Here is a 23073-nt window from a genome sequence, read left to right as displayed (position 1 = left end):
GTCTTCCAGCTTCCTAACACAGTGGGCACACTCGTTTGGCCTTCGATAGGGGGTGTTGATCGCGTTTCGGTTTTAGCACGTATGCCCTCATGGCACGGGCTTCCTCGGTTGACTGTAGCTCCTCACGGAGGGAATCCAACGATTGGGATATCTCAGGTTTTACGGATGCTAATGTACGTGTACGTAATTCCGTGCCGTAACGCTGCTTTACCAATTTTGGCAGATCAGGGTGTATGAGGCGCAACCATGTGAGAACGATAAAGTTTTCTAACGACGGAGTCATTTCCTCGTCCTCTTGTAACTGCTCGCCGTGATGTAAAATGCCAAGATCTCTACCAAGGAGATTGTCCTCAGAGAATGCCATAAGGCGTTGATACAGATCTTCCGGTCGCTCGTTTGGTTGCAACTTAATATCACAAAAGTTTATGAGATGGGCCCCGGTTGATTGAAAGCAGCCAAAATGTAATCTTATTTGCCTCCAAATAAAGTCCATACACGTGGAGTTTTTAATGAGTGTGTTTCGCGATATCACTAGGCAATAATTTGCTATTTGGCCGAGCATAAGCTCCAGATGAGCAACCTTTTGCTCGCGCGTTCGACGTTGATTTTCTGGTATTGGTTGGGCATATTTGGTGAACCCCATATGAGGTGCTGCCCTAGACTTTTTTCCCATCTCACACCATCACTCACGAATGGAGCAAAGTTTGCATCCAATGACAAAGTATATATAAGATGTTCTGCCGCCAGTTCTCAAACGAGTTGACCGTCTCAGTTTTACTGAGGCACCACTGTTTCGGTGCACGGTCAGTGTTCATTGTTGTTGCAGTGCTCTATTCACGGTGAAAAAATAACAACAAACGACTCCGTTGTGTAATTACCCGTAGAAATGTCACTACGATGTGGCCTAATTGTCAATAATTATACCATTGATACCTATAACTCTTCCGTTAGGCGTGTCACCATCGTAAACTACACGTGTACTTGTGTTTACAAATAAAATCAAAGTCCGTAAAATCACTCACTGCGCATGTTCAGCGCGTGCTCGGCTAACAACCAAAACGAAATCCCGATTTGTTTTTCTCGTACAGTCTACAATGTTTGCCGCATGATCCCAAGTTAAAAATTTTGTTGAAAACTTCAGTTTTTAACAAAAAAAGGACACGGTAAGCTCAAATTTTAACATTTTTTGCATAAAAACCCATTTTTTTTTTATTTTTGACCTCCCGCTCACGCGGTCTCTATGTATACAGGTCGCGGTCAATAAAATCGTGATATTTCGCGAAAAAATGGGGTCCGCTATACTAGATGTGTTCCATACTTAAATATATGCTGGCTTGAAGAGTAAACTTTTGGATAATGTTTACGCACTAACAATCCCCGCTTTTTATATATTGATGATATGATGATAACTAATATATTTATGTACTAATGTGTTGAATTATGTCTGGTTTTAATCATGATAATCGTTTATTACCAGTGTTGCAATTTGTCATTTACCTTGCATTTTTCACATGGCAACTGTACTACTTTATAGCAAAGGAAGGGAATGAACTCTAGCCACACTATATCAGGTTGAACAACTCTGGCAGGCTTGTTACACAGAGCTATTACAGAGCTTCTGTGAGACAGTGTATAGTGTATAAAACAAAGGAAAACATTATACACATATTCAGGTTAGAAAGGGTGTTTTTAAATAAATGTTGCCAACAAAAGCAAATCCAACTTATTATACTGCCGATTTCGCCATGTTTATTTGTCAAGCCTAAAGCGTTCTGTCTTAGTTGATTTTAGTATATGTAGGGAGAGGATAAACTCCAGTCATACTATCAGGATGGACAACTCTGGCAGGCTTGTGACACACAGCTTTTGGTTCTGTCATCTCGCTAGCAGTAGTGAAAATTGATATAGGGAAACATTATACAGCGTATTCTCATATAACGGTAATCGATGTCACCAAAATCACTTAGGCATATACATTTATATGTTGAACAAACTGATCTACAGTTTCAAAATGAGTATGGATATATTTTACTTCTATTCTTAATGCGGTAACAAAACAAAAACTTTCACATCTTAGTTCTATAAAATAACATAAAAATTCCAATTAGTACTTTGAACTTTCTAAATTATGATTATTATTAGTGTTAGTAGTATCGCATTGATTGCAAATCATACAAAACAGTTAAACCCAACTAAACAATTTCCTCTTATATTGTTTGCAGGCCCATTTCTTTGTTATAATATATACTATATTTGCCGAAGATAAATGTACAATATAAACACTAAAGTTGTTACTTCACAGCTATGCCGTTTTAATAGTTTTAAGCAAGTGGTTTCAGCTGAAGTGTTACCGTTCAAAACTCGTTCAAATTGCTTAGATGATTTGATAATAGTATTACGTTTTCTTATTTTCTTTCGACAGTTTCCTTTTATCCGAACATACAGTTGTTGGGTTTATTGACTAGATTAATGTCCTAACAGCCATACTAGGAGTCAGTTGATGACGAACTCCAGTGTATGTAGTCATTGAGCATACGTAGTGCGTGGTGCGGGTTTTGGGAGACTGCTGACTGCGGTATATACTTGTGCCTAGTTGTAATCGTGGAACTATTACCCTTTTATAGAGATGTATCACTGCAGCTTCCCGCCAGAGACACGTCACACGCTAGTAAAGTGGTAGTTTCTGCTCCTGCTTAGCGCTCATCAGCATACAGGGAGTGGGACGACTGGTTCGCCCGTTGTCAGTATAATGTGAATGGGTGGGGTGTGTTGCTTGGTGTCTTCGGCGGCATGTTTCAGTCATATAGCACTATAAAAAGGGCAACAGTTCCACTATATTAGAAGACACAACACGAAAATACCGCAGTCTCCCAAAACACGCACCTCGCACAACATAAAACGCAACACACCGCATACATGGGAGGCCGTCCTTACATGACCATAGCTGTTAATAGGACGTTAATTAATCAAACAAACAAACAAACAAACACGTCACACGCACACTCCATCCGGTCAGATTATACCGACAACCGGTGAATCAGTCGTTATTTAATCTTTATGCTGAGCACTAAACAGGTAAACAATATAACATTACACATGCCAACTATACGTACATCTAAGTAGCATATTTAAATATTTCTTAGAGCGAACACTAGAAGTACGGACTCATCGGGGTGTTAAATTTTGATATGATTCACATTTTTAGCCCAAAGGGCCGGTGTAACGTTGAAAATGGACCTCCGTTGAAAATTGACCTCTGGTCAGATTTCAACGTTGAAAACGGACCCCGAATGTCGTTGAAAATTGAACATGCCGTTGAAAATTGACAGTGTCTAGGATCAATTCTCAACGGCAGGTCTTTTGAAAAATGACCGTTGAAAAATAACCTTGGCAAACTACAATGTATCAACGGATGGTCTGTTGAAATATTACCCAAGTATATTCACATATATAAATGTTGCAGAAACATAATTCTCGAATTCTGTTATCGCCATTCCTAATATAAGCGACCCTTTTGTGCTGGTATTTAAATTACGTAATCACCTCGATTTGAATTGAAATTTGGTATTGTTATCATCGTAACAAATACCTCAATTAAATATTTTAGGTGCTTGTATGTTTATTATGGAGAAAACGGCACTAAAAAACTTTCATTTTTTCTATAGTCATTCTGTTCGTCCGTGTAGATAATGTTAATTTAATTTTTCTCAGACTGAGGAATTGCTATATAACACTGAGGTAACGTAGTAAATATAAAGGAATTGTTGTTATCAACTGCATGCAAAGTTTGTACTATTTGGTGTTCACTTCCGAGTACCAGTGGATAGTGTTACAAAACTATATTATGGGATATTAATAATTTGTTTCTTAATGATTTTACGTTTGTCAGATATTCAATAATTGTTAATATATATTTATTCCCTGCAATACAATAATGCATGTATAATATATCTGCGTATGGATCAGTTATGTTGTGTTCTGCGTATGGTTGTGTTGTGTTGTGTTGTTTTGTGGCTGTGTATTTTTGTGTTGTATGTTGTTTGTTGTGTGGTCTTGTGTGTTGTTTTGTTGTTGTGCGATGTTATGTTGTGATGTTGTGTGGTGTTGAATTGTTGTGTGTTGTGTTGTGTTGTTATGTGTGGTTGTGTCATGTTATTGTGTTGTGTGTCATTTGTGCGTTGTGTGTTGTTGTGTTGTGTTGTTGTGTGATGTTTTGTTGTGTGATGTTTTGTTGTGTGATATTGTGTTGTGTTATGTTGTGTTGTGTGATGTTGTCGTGTGCTGTGTTGTGTGTTATTGTGTTGTTTTTGGGTGGTGTTGTATTTTGTTGCGTGATTGTGTGTTTTGGTTGTGTTGTGTGTTGTGTTATGTGTTGTTGTGTATTTTTTTATAGTTATGTTGTGTTGTGAGGTGTGTTATTTGGTGGTGTTTTGTTGTTGTTGCGTGTTTGTGTGATGTGTATTTGTGTTATGTTGTGTGATGTGCTGTTGTGTGATGTGCTGTATGTTGTATTGTGTAGTGTTGTGTTGTGTAGTGTTGTTGAGTATTGTTGTGTTGTTGTTGGATATTGCTGTATTGTTGTTGCGTGATTGTGTGTTGTAGTGGGGTTGTGTTGTATGTTGAAGTGCTGTATGATGTTTTGTCGTGTTGTTGTGTAATGTTGTCTTGTGTTTGTGGTTGTTTGTTGCGTGATGTTGTGTTTAGTGTGATGCCTTGTTGTATTGTGTGATATTGTGTTGTGTGATGTTGTGTTATGTGATGTTATGTTGTGTGATGTTTTGTTATTTTGTTGTGTGATGTGTTGTTGTGTGGTGTTGTGTTGTGTTGTGTAGTGTTGTTGTGTTGTTGGTGTGTTGCTGTGCTGTGTGATGCTGTGTGGTTTCGTGGTGTTGTGGTGTCGTGTTGTGTTGTTGTGTAAAAACGAGTTCTTATGGGGTCACTTTTCAACGGGGTCTATTTTCAACGGGTCGGTGTAAAAAGTGCGCTGAAAGTTCAGTTTTCAACGGTTTTCGGGGTCATTTTTCAACGTTGAAAAATGACCCGATGTCAGTTTTCAACGGGGGTCCATTTTCAACGTTACACCGGTGAGCTTATGTTATGGCGCGGCGTCCGTCGTCCGTCCGTCTGTCCGTCAACATTTCCTTTAAATCGCTACTAGTCATAGAGTTCTGCATGGATTGTATCCAAATTTGGTCATAAACATCTTTGGGGGACGGGGAACAGAAGTTGTATAAATTGGCTCTGACCCACCAGGGGCAGGAGGGGCGGGGTCAAATAGGGGAGATAGAGGTAAATCCTATAAATCGCTACTTGTCTTAGAGTTCTACATGGATTGGAACCAAATTTGGCCACAAACATCCTTGAGGAAAGGGGAATAGAACTTGTATAAATTTTGGTTCTGAACCCCCAGGGGGCAGGAGGGGCAGGGCCAAATAGGGGAATAGAGGTAAATCCTATAAATCGCTACTTGTCCTAGAGTTTTGCATGGATTGTGACCAAATTTGGCCGCAAATATCCATGGGATAAGGGAAACAGAACTTGTATAAATTTTGACTCTGAGCCCTCGGGGGCAGGAGGGGTGGGGCCCAATAGGGGAATTTGAAGTAAATCCTATACATGGCTACTTGTCCTAGAGTTCTGCATGGATTGAAACCAAATTTGGCCACAAACAGCCTTGGGGGAAGGGGAACAGAACTTGTATAAATCTTGGCTTTGAGCCACCGGGGCAGGAGGGGCGGGGCCCAATAGGGGAATAGAGGTAAATCCTATAAATCGCTACTTGTCCTAAAGTTCTGCATGGATTGAAACCAAATTTGGCCACAAACAGCCTTGGGGGAAGGGGAACAGAACTTGTATAAATTTTGACTCTGGCCCCCCGGGGACAGGAGGGGTGGGGCCTAATAGGGGAATTTGAAGTAAATCCTATACATTGCTACAGAGTTCTGCATGGATTGTGACCAAATTTGGCCGCAAACATCCTTGGGAGAAGGGGAACAGAACTTGTATAAATTTTGTCTCTGACCCCCTGGGGGCAGGAGGGGTGGGGCCAAATAGGGAATTTAGAAGTAAATATTCAAATTCCTTCAAAAAAGAAACAATGAACTTGTACCCAGAACATTACTTAGCATTACAAACCAGGTGGGCGATACAGGCGCTCTGGGCCTCTTGTTAAGTGTAGTGATCGTATAGGGATTACTTTGTTGGACCAGGAGAAGACTAATGTTCCTAGGGTCCACGTCCAACGCCTCGCACACTAACCAACGTAAGGATATATAAAACATATGTCAATCACTCATTTTCGTATTCTATATGAAAATAAGTAACAATTTTTTAATAAATCACCAAATTTTCTGTATACAATTACCAATTTGGTGTACATTGGCGTTTGTTTACACGATTTGGAATAATGATAATGGACAGGTATATTGGTCTTTGATACTTCAGTTTAAAATAGTTACTCATGTGACAAACCACGCTTGTCATCGAAACGTCAAGCATACAACTCTATTGCCTGCATTACAAACATTATTGCAAATCCGGACTTTAATAACAAGAAAATGTTTCTATTAAAGTGAAATGTATGAAGTTGGAAATATGTTTAATATGTTGACAGTTTTGGCCTTCTTCGGCTATTCAATTTGTCCCTCCTTTAGAACCAAATTAACGTATAAGATGTGCTGTATGACATATGTCGTCCATTTAACGATACTGCCGTAGTATTAAGGTGGACCGATAGGTTTGGCTGGTCCTTGAGACACGAGTGAAAAGAGATAATAGCACTCCTAAATAGAAAACCTCTCATGCTCTCCTCTCAATTCGTTATAATCTATTGTGGCCAAGACTAAATATCCTCTACTTAGACTGACCACAGCTGACCGAATGGTTGTTGGTTCGTATCAACCCATAATTAGCTTATCCTCTTTAACGATTGTAAATATAAAGAGCGATATAGCGACCAAACACTTAACATTTCTTTAAGATGTTCTCAAATACAAATAGGACTATTTTCCCACCTGGGTTCACTTGTATGTGATTTGCGTGTGATTCCTCGATACTCCAGGGGTTCCGATCACTAACGATGTCTACACCCCTTTCATTATCATAGTAAAACTGGAGTCAACGGAACAAAACAGGTAATTTAGTCCTTTGATGCACTTCAAACGAGCCGTATAGCAGTACACTGGTTGACTGTGTGGCTTTGAAGTTGGGCATCGCTCTCTCTAGTCTTCAAAGAATTTTTTGCATACCTGTGATTGGTTCAGATTTGTTCCCCTGAGCTGCTTTTAATTTTACTATGGAATAGTCCAGGGGTGTAGAGATCGTATGTGATAGGAACCCTCTGAGTATCGCGGATGTCGGACATATTGCTATATGCTTTATGATTTAAGGATTTGGTTTTATCCAGATATGGACTAAATAACAACATATGTAGAGTCAAACCTAATTATTTAATCTTGCTTGTATTGGACATTTTCAATAATTTAAAACGTCACTCATAAAGCCCATAACATCGCTTCCGATTGACAAACAAAGGCGTCATAATTTTACAGACAAAGAGCAGCTCGATAACTAAAGTAGGTTGAATTGTAATGAATGAAAATAGTCCTTAGAACAAATGTTTAAAAACTGTTTTTTATAAAACGGAACTACATATACATATTTCTACACGTAACATCAGCACTGTTTTAGTGGACTTTCTCATGACAACAATTTTCTAAGAGTAAAAAAAATATACAGTATAAATAGTGCAGGGTGATGTTGCGGTCGACGACAGATTAAACGGAAGGTTATAATATATATTTAGATGTGTAAGCCTCTGATATGAAATACAATGAAATGAAACCGTACACACAAACACTTCGGTTGTAAGCGCCAACAAATATCTGCAGAAAGAACTGATTACACACAACTGCCGCTGGAATCTCATCTAGCAAGATTATGTCTAAATCCCCAATCTCGTCATTTCCCTCCATATAACCAGAGTTACCTGCTCCGTTATGGTAACGGATGTTTAATACGATAACAAAGACATCCTACAACCGACATAACACAAGTCCAATGCGCTTATCATTCTAGAACAAGTAGGAAGGGTTTGAGTAGAATTAGATTATTCAATACGAGTTTAGTAATTAGGCTCAAAATAATATTAATCTACAGTTTTGCATATCCACTACATTATCGAATAACATAAAATACCCACGATCATTGAAAAGATACTTCAATAACAGGGTTTAACTTAAAGCCTTCATTTGGCCAGAGTTTAATTATAAGGACATGACCTACAGATGGGTGGGATACACGACCTACGTGCATGTGCGCTCGGTAGTCATGGCGATATGGACGTATGGTCCTATAGCTAGTCCAATATGGTGGAGAAATCTGAGACATTGACAATTTTACATGTCATCTTGTGATAGGTATCGCTAATAGACTACACCCGAAAGAATATATTCAATGACATGCCATTGTCATTCACTAGTCGATTGAAACTTTCCACCACCCCCTAAACCTGTCACGTCAGTAAATGACCCTGGCACTTAGTAGAATTCTAAACCAAACAAACAAAACCAATTCCATTGTGTTTTGTCTATTGTTCTCTGTTGACTAGGAGTCATCATCTCAAACTGTCACTGTATTCTGATAGAACCATAAAACTCAGTGGTTTGTAGATTTGCTCATTTAATTATGATGTTTCAGTTACCATATTTTGGTGTCCGTCTGATATCAATAAGTGGGTGTGTTGTGCGGTATCTTGGGCAGTGCGGTATCTTTGACAGTGCGGTATCTTTGACGGTATAATGCGATCAGATATTGTCATTACCCAAACTAGATATCCACTATCACAAGAAGACACAGCATGAATATACCACACTCCCCCAAAAGGACACCGACTATCTACAATACATTACACACAGTGGAGGTAGTGTTAATATGTCAGTGGTCCATCCTTGTTGATCTGTTATTATGTAATATTACCTCAATATGTTTCCATCGTTCTTTTAACGAGTATTTTATATGACCTACAACCTTATTTATAATTTCATAACATGTATTATATATCCATTGCATAAAATGTGATCCTGAATATTATGTAAGTAAATAACACGCCACATAACGTGATCATATTGTGTTTATATCAATCACGTGAAACATCGTTTGTATCTAAATGATATAAGGAGTGTTATCTTCATTAATGTTTCCGTTCAGAAATATAATTTAACTGAAGCTAGTATTTACTAGTTAGGGTGAACAAAATATTTATCCTTTAGAACATGGCATAAATTGATTGATTTGACAATGTTTTAACAAATTTTACCAATGCTTTTGCAATATTACAAAACTGCATATTGGTTTGAACTAAAGCAATCACGAAGAAATGGACATCTAGATGTTCTGACAGACGTACATGCTCCTGACTGTTGACAGGACGTTAATTTATACAAACAAACAAACAAAATTTCGGGGATGATAGTTATAGAGGAAAACGAAAAGCAGTGCATCACGCTTAGCCTTTGAGTGACCTCCACAGTAATAGTTTCTCAAAATCTTTAGCCACTTGTCTAAATAATTGTACACTATACATAAGTTGGACTTCATATTTACTGTGATCTCAATTAGGTTTACCTACCCACTATTCATTTTTGGTTTTGCATTTGTGGAGTATTTAGATTTCTAAAATTTCTCGTGGAAGACAGAAAACTTTGTATATCTAAGGTTTATATCACCGAAGGATCGATGGAGAGTAGAGTGCCACTGTTTCTACGTGTAACCTTTCATTTTGTTTTCGAGGATAATCTTTAGAAAATTGATTTTTTGTTAGAATATTAGATAAGAGAGACTACAGAGGATATGTGAAGAAGAGAAATCAGATTAGAAGGTCTGTAAGTACGGAACAGTCAATCTGAATCAATTACCTCCCGCAGATTTCTGGTAAATACCTGGTATTGAAATAAATGTAATTTGCTTACCTTCGTAACCTTTTCATTATTCAGTTAATAAAAAGGAAACGGTAGCAATTACTTACCAGAGAATATTTCTGTCCTGTTTAGAAATATCGGATGACCAGTTAGGTAATGATTTCTTTTGATTCCTGCCCTTTTCTGTATCCGTAGTTAACTTCTAATACCACAGATAGACTTAGTCTTTCGAGACCTAAAGTTGTCTATACAAATGTCATATACTAACATTAACATAAGATCGAAAATATATGATATTAACATTTTCTCAAACTGTTTTAGAACTGGACATACAAATAAAATGTCATATACTAACATTAACATAAGATCGAAAATATACGATATTACTATTTTCTCAAACTGTTTTAGAACTGGACATACAAATAAGGTGTAAGAACTTCATTAGCTGATCCCACAGGGACTCAGTTGAAAACTTCTCTTTTTCGCCTCTTTCTAACATCACTGTCTTACAGGGGCCTCGTGTGTTTTTGTGAGATAGTTTTAATGTAAAAAATGGTTTACCACAAACACACGATGACATATACATGTAAACTGAACCATATCTATGTTTCAATTTGTTTAGTTACACGTGATTATTTTAACATAAGTTTCATTCATGTGAGGTTTCCATCACCTAACAAAGGCTATTCGATTACCTTTTATAATCTGATTTTGAAATATAAGTATTATAGACTGGCTTTGTATGCATAGCTTTCATCATCACAACATGAATAATATAAAAATGAAGAAAAGTAAATCGAATTAGTTATTTTATCGTTTATATAAAATGTAAATGATGAATTTCCGTGAGAGAGCTGATGGAACAGAATTACAGTGGTCATTTGATTTGGGCTAAAATATAGATCTAAAACAATGAGTTATCACCTACATAGCCCATTAGCGCCACTAAATGTGATACAACTACTCCACACAATAGCCGTCATTATTCTCCACTCAGACAATTGATCAGGAGGCCAGGCCCTACCTGTGTTTGTCCTGGCCCAGACACTAACGGCCGCACAGTACTACAATAGATTCTCCACAAGATGGCCAGACCACATCATATAGCGCTGATAGTGATTTAATGACCAGTAAGTATATAATCATTACCATAGTATTGGTTACAGTGGAGAGAACCCGAACTTCAAAGTCAAATTCTGATGACCGATGTCAATTCACTTGCTACTATTTCCGGTTTTGTATAAGTGATGAATATTTTTCTAAATCTGAACGTCTTTCTGTATCATCTACCAGATATCTAGTTTAATCTGTTTCACTGAAAGTCTTGATGACGCATACACCGTTGGTTATGATCTCTTTTCATATAAACGATCATTGTCGTTAATCAATTAATAAATCTTAATACTAATACAGGTTGTTTTGTCATTCTCAACACAGCCAAGTTATAACTATCATGTTCACCATTGTAATAGGATATACACAATTTTAAAATTTAGACATTATGATGAACACATCTAATTTTTTGTCGTCAGTGCGCATGTTCTCCTTTCATTAAGGGATTTCCCCTTGGATACTTTAGAATGATAAGAAAACCAAGATCAAATGAGTGTAGACTATACTTTAATGTATATAAATGTGATGTGGTCCCTGTTGACGGTTATAAGAGGTTTGATTCCATTAACTAAGGTGAGAGTCTGTGAATATCATTAATTTACCCCTCATTTTAAAACACCACTGCTGATGTATTGGTGTTCCCATAACCTGTAACCTGGGAGGTGACGCAGATAGCTTAGATAATTACGGAATAGCTCGTCTTGGAATCCAAACAGTGAACAAATGATTTCTCTTTCTAATGCTAAAATGAAATATCAAAAGTCATTACCGCCTTTATCTCTGAATACATCTGCGGCAGTGTGAAGAAATATGGAGCTGGAAGTGATCTCTGAAGTGTGTTTCAAGTAATTGGTGACCTCTGTAGAAAGTGACAGATCCCTCGCCAGTCGTGTAATGAGATAGGCATCACTCATTGTCCATATCTAGTGACTTGATCGAGCTCGTCAATGTCATCAATATCGATTCATGGCCTGATGGAATCCCATTGGCTGCATCAGACACGTAATTCATTGCGTCATCATATAAACAATGACATGACGTTAGGAATTGAGAACGCTGTTACAATATGGTTGCACCTTCGGCCTCCTTAGGAGTTTGGAAAGACAACCTGACGTAAAGGAAATATTGGTTGTGATAACACCAACCTTGAATATCGGTCTGTTTTATATGAGATTACGGTTTTACTCTTTGCACTTTAATCGACAACGGAAAATCTGAAATATGTGTTCCATTCAATATCTTATGATATTAACACTCAATTAATATCATTTTTATGATACATAAATATCTACTAGGTAATTCCTTCAAGCAAAATGATGATTTTAGAGAAAAACATATCAGTATACTATTTATGCTTGCGTAAATACATGTATGTACTTAAAACAATTTGTGGAGGAATGAAACAATCACGTCAATTTTTACACTACATAGTAATCACTGAGCGTGTTTAAATTTAATGCTGATGTTATCACTTTTCCACTTAACATGTTTAAACGTCAATTTCCATTTATGAGTTCTAACAAATTTGTTTTGACACTCAACACTTATAAAGTAGTACGTCCCTCTGATTTTATATACGTTATTGGGCCATTTTGAGTTTTTTATGTTGCATCATATTTCACTTATGAATGTTTATCGTTATTTTCAGAACACCATGCATCTCACAAAGCAGGAAATGAAGTCTCTTAATAGCGAACACTTAAATTGTTGTTTTGTTGATCGTGTTATGATAACCGTTTTCTATTGAAATCTCATTCAAATAACACCTATCATGTGTATACAACTTTTTAATTTAAAAGTTCGGTTTTAACATTTTGAATGGTTAACTTGATTTATTTCCTGTGTGATATCAGAACTTCTTATCAGTATTATTGGGTTTTTAGAAGAAAAAAAGACTTTTAACACATTTACATAAAGAAAAAAGCAATTATCACAAGCCATTTTTTCTTCTTCTCACACTGACTTAAAATGTCAAATGATGTCTTTTTGATCGAATTTATTTCTAGTTTCTAGTATCAATGTGGACGGTTTCACAAATATTTACTTAATAGTGCATAGACACATACTACAACGCCTGTTTGTACGAGAACGTGTGATGAATGTGATATCAATGTATTCCAGCTGTCATGGTACTTAATGGTTAAAGACGAAATTTGTAATATCTATCTAAACCAAGTGGCTGCGATTTTAAGATTTTGCCATGATCTTTATTGATTCGCTCACATATGAACATGTGTTGTATGTTGACATATTTGGTACATAATGATATACGCATGATACAATGGATATGAAAAATAAAGGCATAATTCAAATATACCACGTTATAATTCAATTTTGCTTGTTAGGAGCATTTTCATTGGCTTAAAAATTTACTTTATCAGCCCATAAAGGAAAAAATGGCGTCGCCGTTTGCAACGTTGCTTCTGATTGGCTGAAATGACGGCGTAATGATTTCATAGACAAAAGAGTCCCAAAATGAATTTTGAATATTGAAGATATTATCCTCAGTAAATTGAATTATAAGGATTAATTGGAATATATTTTTTATGTTATGGAGATATAACACAAAAATCTGAGTGTACTCTCATCATAAACCGCTTCGCGGTTTATTTAGAGTACACTCAGATTTTTGTGTTATATCTCCATAACATAAAAAATATATTCAAGTTAATCCTTAAATATTTTTCCTATAATGTCCAATTTCCATAAATTTTCTTACCAAAAGTGGGGAAGAATTCGTAACATGAATAATGCAAATACTCCATAGATGTTCTAGTTTGGACAAAAGTCGAATCTTTTATGGTTTCGAATCCTGTGTGGGACAATTACCATGTACTAACTGCTGGTCGGTGGTATTTCTACAGCTTCCATCCACAAGTACATCTGGAACATCCGGGCAATCGCAAGTGAATTTATATAAGTTATATGTCGATGTATAATAGATAAGTATCGTGTATATTAATGATATGTATCCAATACACAACAAGTACTAATTTTCGCGATTACTTTAAATTATCTTACAAGTATTATTAACTCACGTATGTATTTACAGTAGCCTTCCACCACGTGAAAGCGGGGGCGCAGTACACAATCCGTTTTCCATTTCTGCTGTGTATCGATAACACAACTTCGCTGTTATTCTAAGATTAATTAATGTCTTCCATTTCGACATTTTTTGTATTTTGTGTTTTTCAGGTTAACGTCAATATTTTAGGCGTTGTCGTTATAATCGGGGTTTTGTTGGACGTTTATCGATACGTTTGTTCTGTAGTATCGTGGGCAGCGGAATCCTTTAGACTGTATATCCTGTTAGCATTAAGTACTTGATGTGATTCGTATAAACCACCCTGACTACCGTGATCTTGATGTCACAGAAAGTGTACGATGGAATAAAAAATAAATTATATTACTGCACCCATGTCTTAGTGAATTGTAACTTAGATAATTATTTGGTTCACAAACATGTAAGGTCAAACCCGGGTCAAGGTACATTGCCAACAACAGAATCATAAGGAATACTATCTGAATGGTGCTCCTATCACAGTGGTAACATAATGGTGTCCACGGGATCAGACGGTATCGAGCATGACCCTCAGTAAATAGGTACGTATTAGGAAATCGACCATTTCTAACATCACTACCAACAGTATTAATACCCCGGGGTACCGTTAGGGAGAGGAATGTCTGGTAACATTGGTGTAGCTCGGGACATTACGTCAATTAGGGAAACATTTCTAACTTTATTGTATAAATGTGCAATTTAAAGACATGTGGCTTAGTCATCCATACGAAATACAACATACATAGCTAACTAGACGCATTACAGTCATGGTATCGATATGTACTAAAATCGCCAGATTATTTTAGAAGTGCTATAATTTTGTTGTTCTTCATTGTGATAGCGAGTTTTTTAATTAATTTATCAAAATACCTTACTGAAACATACTGCCAAAATCACACGGCAACAAAAAAGGGAAACAAATCCCGAGCACATTATATGGAAAACGTCTTCGCGCTAAAGAGGAGAAGAAAGGAGCAGTATGTTTGTGTCTAGGCCCGGGAACACACTCCAAAGATTTCCTGACAGACGTGAGCGCACATGTCGGGGTCATAATTGAGTCGGGTTCTAGTCGTGCAATGACAGAAAGGATAAGATAATGTTCTAAGAGTAATCATCTCTTACGACAAATTGGAGGAGATAGGGCGCATTTGATGTTTTGACGTCCTTCATGTAGGAAATTTTGAACGAACATGTAAGTAGAGAAGAAGCCTCAGAAATAGTGTTTTTTAGTTATGAGCAATAAACCTAGGTATTTTGTAAAATGTTGATGGTAAATATATATATATTAAACCTATCTCACAAAAATCAAACCTTTGAAGTTGCCACCAAGTCAGGGCGTCCCCTTTCTTATGTAATACTTAACCTAAAATTTCACTGAATTAGTGATATTCGGATACAGTAATACCGTCGTCATGGATATAACAGGCGTTGCTCTGAGACTACCATGATATATCTACTACAAAATACACACACGAGCGGTACGTACATCCCCTGTATTTTATAGACTTTGTTACTTCGTCCTTCTATGAATTGCCAGGATTGTTTAAAGATTTTCCAGATATAGGAGGTAGAGAAAAACAGGAGAAAGTGAACTGATACATCAGTATGTGGGTAGAGTAATTTCTTTCATACCTACGGGTGTAATACTGGCTGGTCTTGGGCAATACACTCATGCCGCCTGAGACTGTATTGCATGGCTACCCATGCAATAAAGCCTCGTGACGTCACGGCGTCAACAAAAATTCTATTTCCTCGGTAAAAATTTCACAAACTTGACTGGTTTTACTATAAAAGATGCAAACAACGGAATTTGTGTTGAAAATATAACGTAATTTTTTTAATATATGGAAAATTGACTTTCAGTCGTGGTTTCTTCGAATTTATTTCAAAATTGCGGGATGTTATAGTTGTAAAATTGCAATAAAACGTCAAAGTATGAAAGAAAAATACTCTTTCATAAGTGGATATGAAGGATAGGGATATTCTATCCTCGGGATCACAAAATGTTGCAAATCCCTCGGCAAGCCTCGGGTTTTACTACATTTTGTGACCCTCGGGTAGAATATCCCTATCCTTCATATCCACATATGAAACAGTCTTAATGTATTTGTAAGTAATAATAATATTTTGGTGACAAATTACTGATATTTTGAATGGCAAATATTTGAAATTCGATGTATAAAGTGTTTAAGAAAACTTTTGTATGATATTATAAGCATTTCACAGAGAGAAAGGGAAACCTTTCTTGTTTTTAAAAGTCCATACAGACAATCTTAACGACATGAAGCCGTGACAATATTTCTGATATGGCCTAGTAACGTGTATAGGCAATGAGCTGAAAGATCTGAAATAGTTTTAATCTGAAATGGAGCGACCAAGTTTCGTTTAATATCTAGGCTATTTTAGAATACCATTATTGGTGTTTCTATAGAATTGTCTACGGACATGATTCATGAAATCTCTTCTTAGCAGTTAAAATAGAATGTTTATCTATAAACATATCAGAGACCATGCACAGATAAATATTGTACATTGAATGGCCAAATAAAAATAACGTGAACGAACGCGTTACTCGAGTCATGTGTTAAATAGTTGCTGTTAGCTATATGTATAACCGGTATAGGACAAATGAACGCTGTCATACTTCTGGGACCAATGCCGAGAATGTTCAAAGCATGGTAAACAGCGATATAAGAACATTATTGTGAATTACTCCAGATCGTATTTTCTTAAACATACAACCGGGACAGATTGGGGACACATCAAAGATAAATTTGTGAGGAAGATTGATTTTCTGAAGTCATCCATTGTGATAAACACATTGTCATAACCTCGGGGATAAACTAGTGGTCTTTTGGCCTTTTTTTGTAAAACAGTATCAAACACACTGATTAGATGATTACAACAGGTAACTGGGTCCGTGTTATGTACATTTCACATTGATATACATTGACTATTACTATAAACTTACTGGCGCAAGCAAATTGTAGCGCAAACTTATCTAGAGCAAGTCAGAGTAACTATGAATTCACGTAGATCTTTCAAATTGGCTAAACTCTATAAAAGACTTCTTGTAAATAACAAAGAGGCCTAGAGACTGGATATTGGACTGGTAGCATGGTGGGGATAAAGGAACATTCATTCATTGTCTAATTTATCAACTATATCAGGACCTGAATTTCTTCTAACAAACGAGTTATATTGTATTGCCTTAATTGTATGCCACTACTGTATTCTTTGATGTGGTGTATTGTGCCAATAGTCAGATGACCGTTAAGGCCCATGGGCCTCTTGCTATCAAGTTACATTCGATCACACAAATTTACAATTTTTACGATGAAACTGCATCAGAGGTGAATGTTTAGCAGATAAATGTAAGCAGAAACAAAAAAATGTTTTGCTGTACATTAATATTTCAGTTTGAATCTTTTGCAATATACATAAAAGTATACACGCAGTATAAAGGAGATATTCAGGAAAATCATTGACTACTGTCCTTATAACAGTATTCATACAAATGACGTCATTTCCGAACACTTGAAATTACTGAAGTTTGTTTCATGTGGAATATAAACTGCATCTATATAAACATACCAATCAAATTGTATGGATATCCATGTCTAAATGGATACGTAAGATTGTCAAACATCAGTCATCATATAATACAATATCAGCACCAAATCGTGTACTGGGGTGAAACGTTTGTATTATTGATTAGAAATAACTTATCAGTATATAACTTATACTCGTCATTTCCGAAGTACGCCAGTGATCTTACAATTTAAAAATCGAAAAAACCCAGGTAATCGCGCAGGTGACCCCTGACATTTTCACGGCTGTGCCGCGGATCGAACCGCACGTTGTACATTTCAGTTTTGCAGGTCCACAAAGTTTAGTACTTATTTCTGTCACCAAATAACCATGCCATTATGTTTACCAGTGTTTAAAGCGTGTAGTTTGAGTGCTGGCTTGACCGAATAAGACTTTACAAAGGCATACACATACAACTTCTCAGAAAAAATGGCGATTGATACATGCACACTTTTTATCAACTTAGTTAAGTTCAAGTACACCAAAAAAATTATATATAAGCATAAAAAGATCACAAGTTTAAACGGGGTCCTATACCTGAACTACTACACCAGTCGACCAGCCGTGTACTTACACCGTGTCTCTCCCTACCTGCTCGCCAACTATAATTGTACGCGTTAGTTCCTAACAGACGATCACACAGTTGTTTTTCTGTCATAAAACATTGATAATTCAAACCCGAATTAACACATACAGTTGCAGTTATGATGTTAAAAAATTGTACTTGTCGTCCCGATGGTGTTATCGTAAAGGAGACTAGATTTAGGATATTGTCTTTTCTAAGTCTATTTAATATGAACATGTCTTTCAAACCCCTCACTTGACGCTGCCTTACGTTTTGTTAGGAGTTCAGTTCTTTGGTCGAGACAACTAGGGGACTAATTTTGTAATTACTGCTATGTCGTAGCGTTTAGGTATGTGGCTATTTGTTTCTCGATGGCAGTATAATGTGACTGCTCGTTTTCATAGTGATATCTCCTGTATACAATAGGATGTGTGTGCCGGTTGCTTTTGTTTTGTGAAACAACGATATGTTTGGATTGTGGGTTTTTTTGTAAATTTTCTGCGTGATCTCACTTTAAGTAACAAAGACAACGAGCAGCTCACCCCCCGACCGTCATATTATACTAACAACGGACCACACAATCGATTCTCCACCTACTTCTTTCATACTGAGCAGGAGCAAAACAACCACTTTATAGACATATATATATATTATCTTATAGTTATGTAAATACCATTTTTAAAGATGCCAAATGATATAAAAAAATTCATTTTACTTTTGGTAGATGCGGTATCAGTACTTCATTCCATATAGGGCATAGTGCCGTGGACTATATTTCGGGACACCATTAATCATTTTAAGCTCAAACTTTTCAGTTGTTGTAATGAAGTAAAGTAATTAAAATTTGTAACTGAAGAAAAATACTAATTCGTCTGCTCCTGTTTTGATAGCATTTGTCAGCATAATTAATAGCACAGAAACAAAAACAAAACTAAATAAACCAAATTAAGTTATGGTGCTCTCAATGCCTTCTCATTAAGATTTTAATTGTATGCTAGTGAAAGGTATAAAATGTCAGGCCAAGTAATGAGTTCCATATCACCATCCTAAATAGCCTCTCTATACTCCATCCCATACCCCTAGCGTGATATAAACCCAATGCTGATCTTAATAGAATCAATGCAGAACTACCAAACGTGCTTCATTATAAATCTCTCGTAATTTGACGCCATCGGAAAACGATCAAGAATATTTAGAACTCTTCAATATTAGAGGCTAGTAAAGCCTTCACTCATACGCCCCCTATAACCTATCAACAAGCGCACGTTTGATATTGATTAACCTTTGACCTCAGTAGGAAGCCGTATGACCTTTGGCCTTGTTAGGACCGCGCTGAACCAACCCTCCATTTGAATGACAATGAGAAGAGGTATTAAATTATGACGGCTGTCCGATATAAGACGACACTCCGCACGGGTCTTCTGCCAGGGAACAGTGCCTTATATAGCGAGAGCTAGACGTCTTTGCTGAGTATAGGATCATCATGTGTTCCCCAAGCTGTTGGATCGTCCTACTGGCTACCTTTGTTACACAAACACTGGCCACCTCTATCACACGCTACCAGGTAAGACTTTTACTTATCTACAGGTAACTCTAATAATATACCATTTATTTTCTCTCGTTATTCTAAACATAGTCCATTCGTTTTTTTCAAAATTTTTATAATTCTTTCGAAGTTTTTACTATATACATTTCTTTTGTTCTTAAAATTCTTACAAAGTAACATTCATTAGTTTAATAAGTTTTAATATGTATTATTCAATTTTCTCACGTTATTACACTAAAATTCTTGAATGTAATTATTGTTTCCATCACATTGAATGACATTGAGACTTTAAACTTGAAATGATACTTTATGTTTAGATAGAAAACATTTTATAGTCAATATTCACAATGAATCTTGATTTTATCGCACTTAAAATAGAAATAAATAACTTTTTTTAATTCATAAAAATAAACATATTGGAAATAATATCTTTTTCTTCCGATTTTAATTGCACAAATCCGCATTTAGGAAGTATGTGATATCCACGATACACAAATATCTAAATACAAATAGTTTTGTTCATTTGTTTAAAGTTGTATCGTTGTCTTTCCAGATCAACAATTTGAGTTTGTAATAATTAATTTTTATTTGTTTTCATACTAAATCCAACTCTCTGATTGGCAAATTCTTTTTCTCCATATACTATGAAGAAAAAATCCGAGAATGGCGCGAAAATCTGACGTAATCATGGCGTCACAATAGAGACGTCGACGTTGCGTATTGATTAAGAAAAAATAATCCATTGGAAAATCAAAAGAATCGTACGTTTAAACGTACTTTATGTTATCAAGTAGTCTGAAAAATTGATTATAAGCATTGATGTAACTATTTTTTAATTTCATAGGGTTATGTAATAAATTTTGTTTGCAAACTTTTGTGAGAATCCGCTACGCTGATTCACACAGTTTGCAAACAAAATGTATTTCATACTCCTATGAAATTAAAAAATAGTAACATCAATGCCTAAATAAAGAATGCAAAAGATAAATGAAACGTTTCTTTCATACTAACATGAACTATTGCTTAGAAATTTTAGTTAAAAAAAACAACAAGTTTTGACACATTGTTTTACTTTTGCTCAATGGTTCACATTAACGGATTCGGAAAGGTAGCACACAAAAAAGACAAATTACTAAAAAGAAAATAAAACGAATATGTACGTGTTCGTTTTTGGACTAATTCGGCGGATCCAAACCAAGTTATAATTAATAAAATCGGATGCCGACAGCGTTACGTTAAGTATTGTTATCCGTGACATTTTATTCTGAATTTCTTTTTATCAAATCTAGTTATTGCTAGAATGGATTCACCCACGATAAATAACTTATGGAGACTAGCAATGTGAACACAACGTAACCCATTACACAGCTGATTATATTGTACATAACAGATTCATGTGTGAAATATGCGCCTTTAATTATTATCATCATTTCCATTTTTTTTACTTTTTTACTTCCTTACTTGTAAAGGTATTTTTGCGTTAAAATTCTGAGGCTTTAAGTTTTATGTCATTGATTATCGCTTCCTGTTTTATTAAAGTCACTAAAGGCTACCTAGCATCTCGTACTTATGCTTACATTATTTTTTTTTGTTTCCTTTGCATATTTTTTTTTTTTTTTGTAAATGTTGCAAATATTGAAAATATATTTACACTCTCAGTCCCAGTTTAAAAGCATATATCACCACTAAGTGCGTAACAGTCTAGAGAACATCGTTAAAACATTAGCCTATCAAAGTGACGAATAACTCCAATCAACCAATTAGTTTTAGCTGATACATTTGTCCTTACAGTGATTGTGTTTGAGGTGAGGCGCAAATGAGAAATAACATATCGTTCTGTCAACATCAATTAATGGTACAAAATGATATAGAAAAATAGCAAAGCTGACTGACATCTTAACTAAATTTTCATTTTCTATACGCTCCAATAAATATTCAATTTATAATTACATAGTTACCATAGCGAACAGGTTACATAATTCAATTATTGTTGAAACATGTCTCATTACTTCCAGACAAACACACAATAAAATAAATGCAACTCTTTTAAAGTTAGGAAAAGACCTTTAATCAACCGATTAAAAATATTAACTAACATTTTCTGTGACAGTTTTAGGGAAAAACCCATGGTAAATATTTGATATATATGTTGATATTACCTCTCTATCTTGCGGAAAAAACTTTGTCTGATATCGATTTTACGTATCAAACTAGATAAACCAACATTTGTCAGTTAATGGCAGTCTTGCACCATGTCAAACGTCTCTTTGATCGTGCGATGTCGAGTTTATCATTACAGTGTCGACCTTGGCAGTTTTAGCGATGGTTGTATGCAACACCAATTCAGATACGTTCGGAAGATACCTAATGTTATAATGTTATATTAATAACTCTCGAGTTTTTTCATTGTAATCTAGAGGCTTGGTCTCTTGGTGTCAATCAAATGTTCTGTTCTCTCTAAAGGCACTGTCACTGAATGCTACAACATTAATTCAATATGAGCTAGATCTAATCGATTACCAGGATATCATCTTTTGAAAAACATGTAACTATAAAATGTTGTTAGGGGAGATGAAACGGGGAATTATATGACGCATTTGAAAATAATTCAACTAAACAATCATGTTTAAACTCATCTCAAACTCCGGCAGAGGAACAACAGATACTTTTTGCAAAAATATAGCTTAACCAGGATCATACAGAAGTGTTAAACTTAGGTAGACAATCACAGATAACGATAAGACGATTCAAGTGATTTTGATTGGCTTATCAAAAATGTAGTATGTTGTTTCATGACCCCGAAGCCATGTGCCACTCCTTATTACTTCAATATCAAATTAGATTACTTCTAACATTTGTAGTAACGATACATCTGATACGTTAACGGAACATTTGTAGTAACGATACATCTGATACGTTAACTAAACATTTGTAGTAACGATACATCTGATACGTTAACGGAACATTTGTAGTAACGATATATCTGATACGTTAACGGAATATTAGTAGTAACGATACATCTGATACATGAACGAAACATTTGTAGTAACGATACATCTGATACGTTAAAGAACCATTTGTAGTAACGATACATCTGATACGTTAACGGAACATTTGTAGTAACGATACATCTGATACGTTAACTAAATATTTGTAGTAACGATACATCTGATACGTTAACGGAACATTTGTAGTAACGATACATCTGATACGTTAACTAAATATTTGTAGTAACGATACATCTGATACGTTAACTAAATATTTGTAGTAACGATACATC

The 23073-nt window shown here is 35.8% G+C and overlaps 1 protein-coding gene across 1 annotated transcript in view; it reads left to right on the top strand.

Moving 5' to 3' along the window:
• Positions 1-19620: 19620 nt before the first annotated feature.
• Positions 19621-23073, top strand: part of LOC138307929 (uncharacterized) — a 35669-nt gene continuing 32216 nt past the window's right edge. Inside the window, exon 1 of the mRNA XM_069248854.1 lies at positions 19621-19811. Within this exon, the coding sequence (XP_069104955.1) occupies positions 19731-19811 (81 nt within the window). The 5' untranslated portion in view covers positions 19621-19730. The remainder of the gene's footprint in view (positions 19812-23073) is intronic.

Source organism: Argopecten irradians, chromosome 14 (genome assembly GCF_041381155.1).
Source record: "Argopecten irradians isolate NY chromosome 14, Ai_NY, whole genome shotgun sequence".
NCBI lineage: Eukaryota > Metazoa > Mollusca > Bivalvia > Pectinida > Pectinidae > Argopecten > Argopecten irradians.
This window is presented reverse-complemented; position numbering and strand designations above follow the sequence as displayed.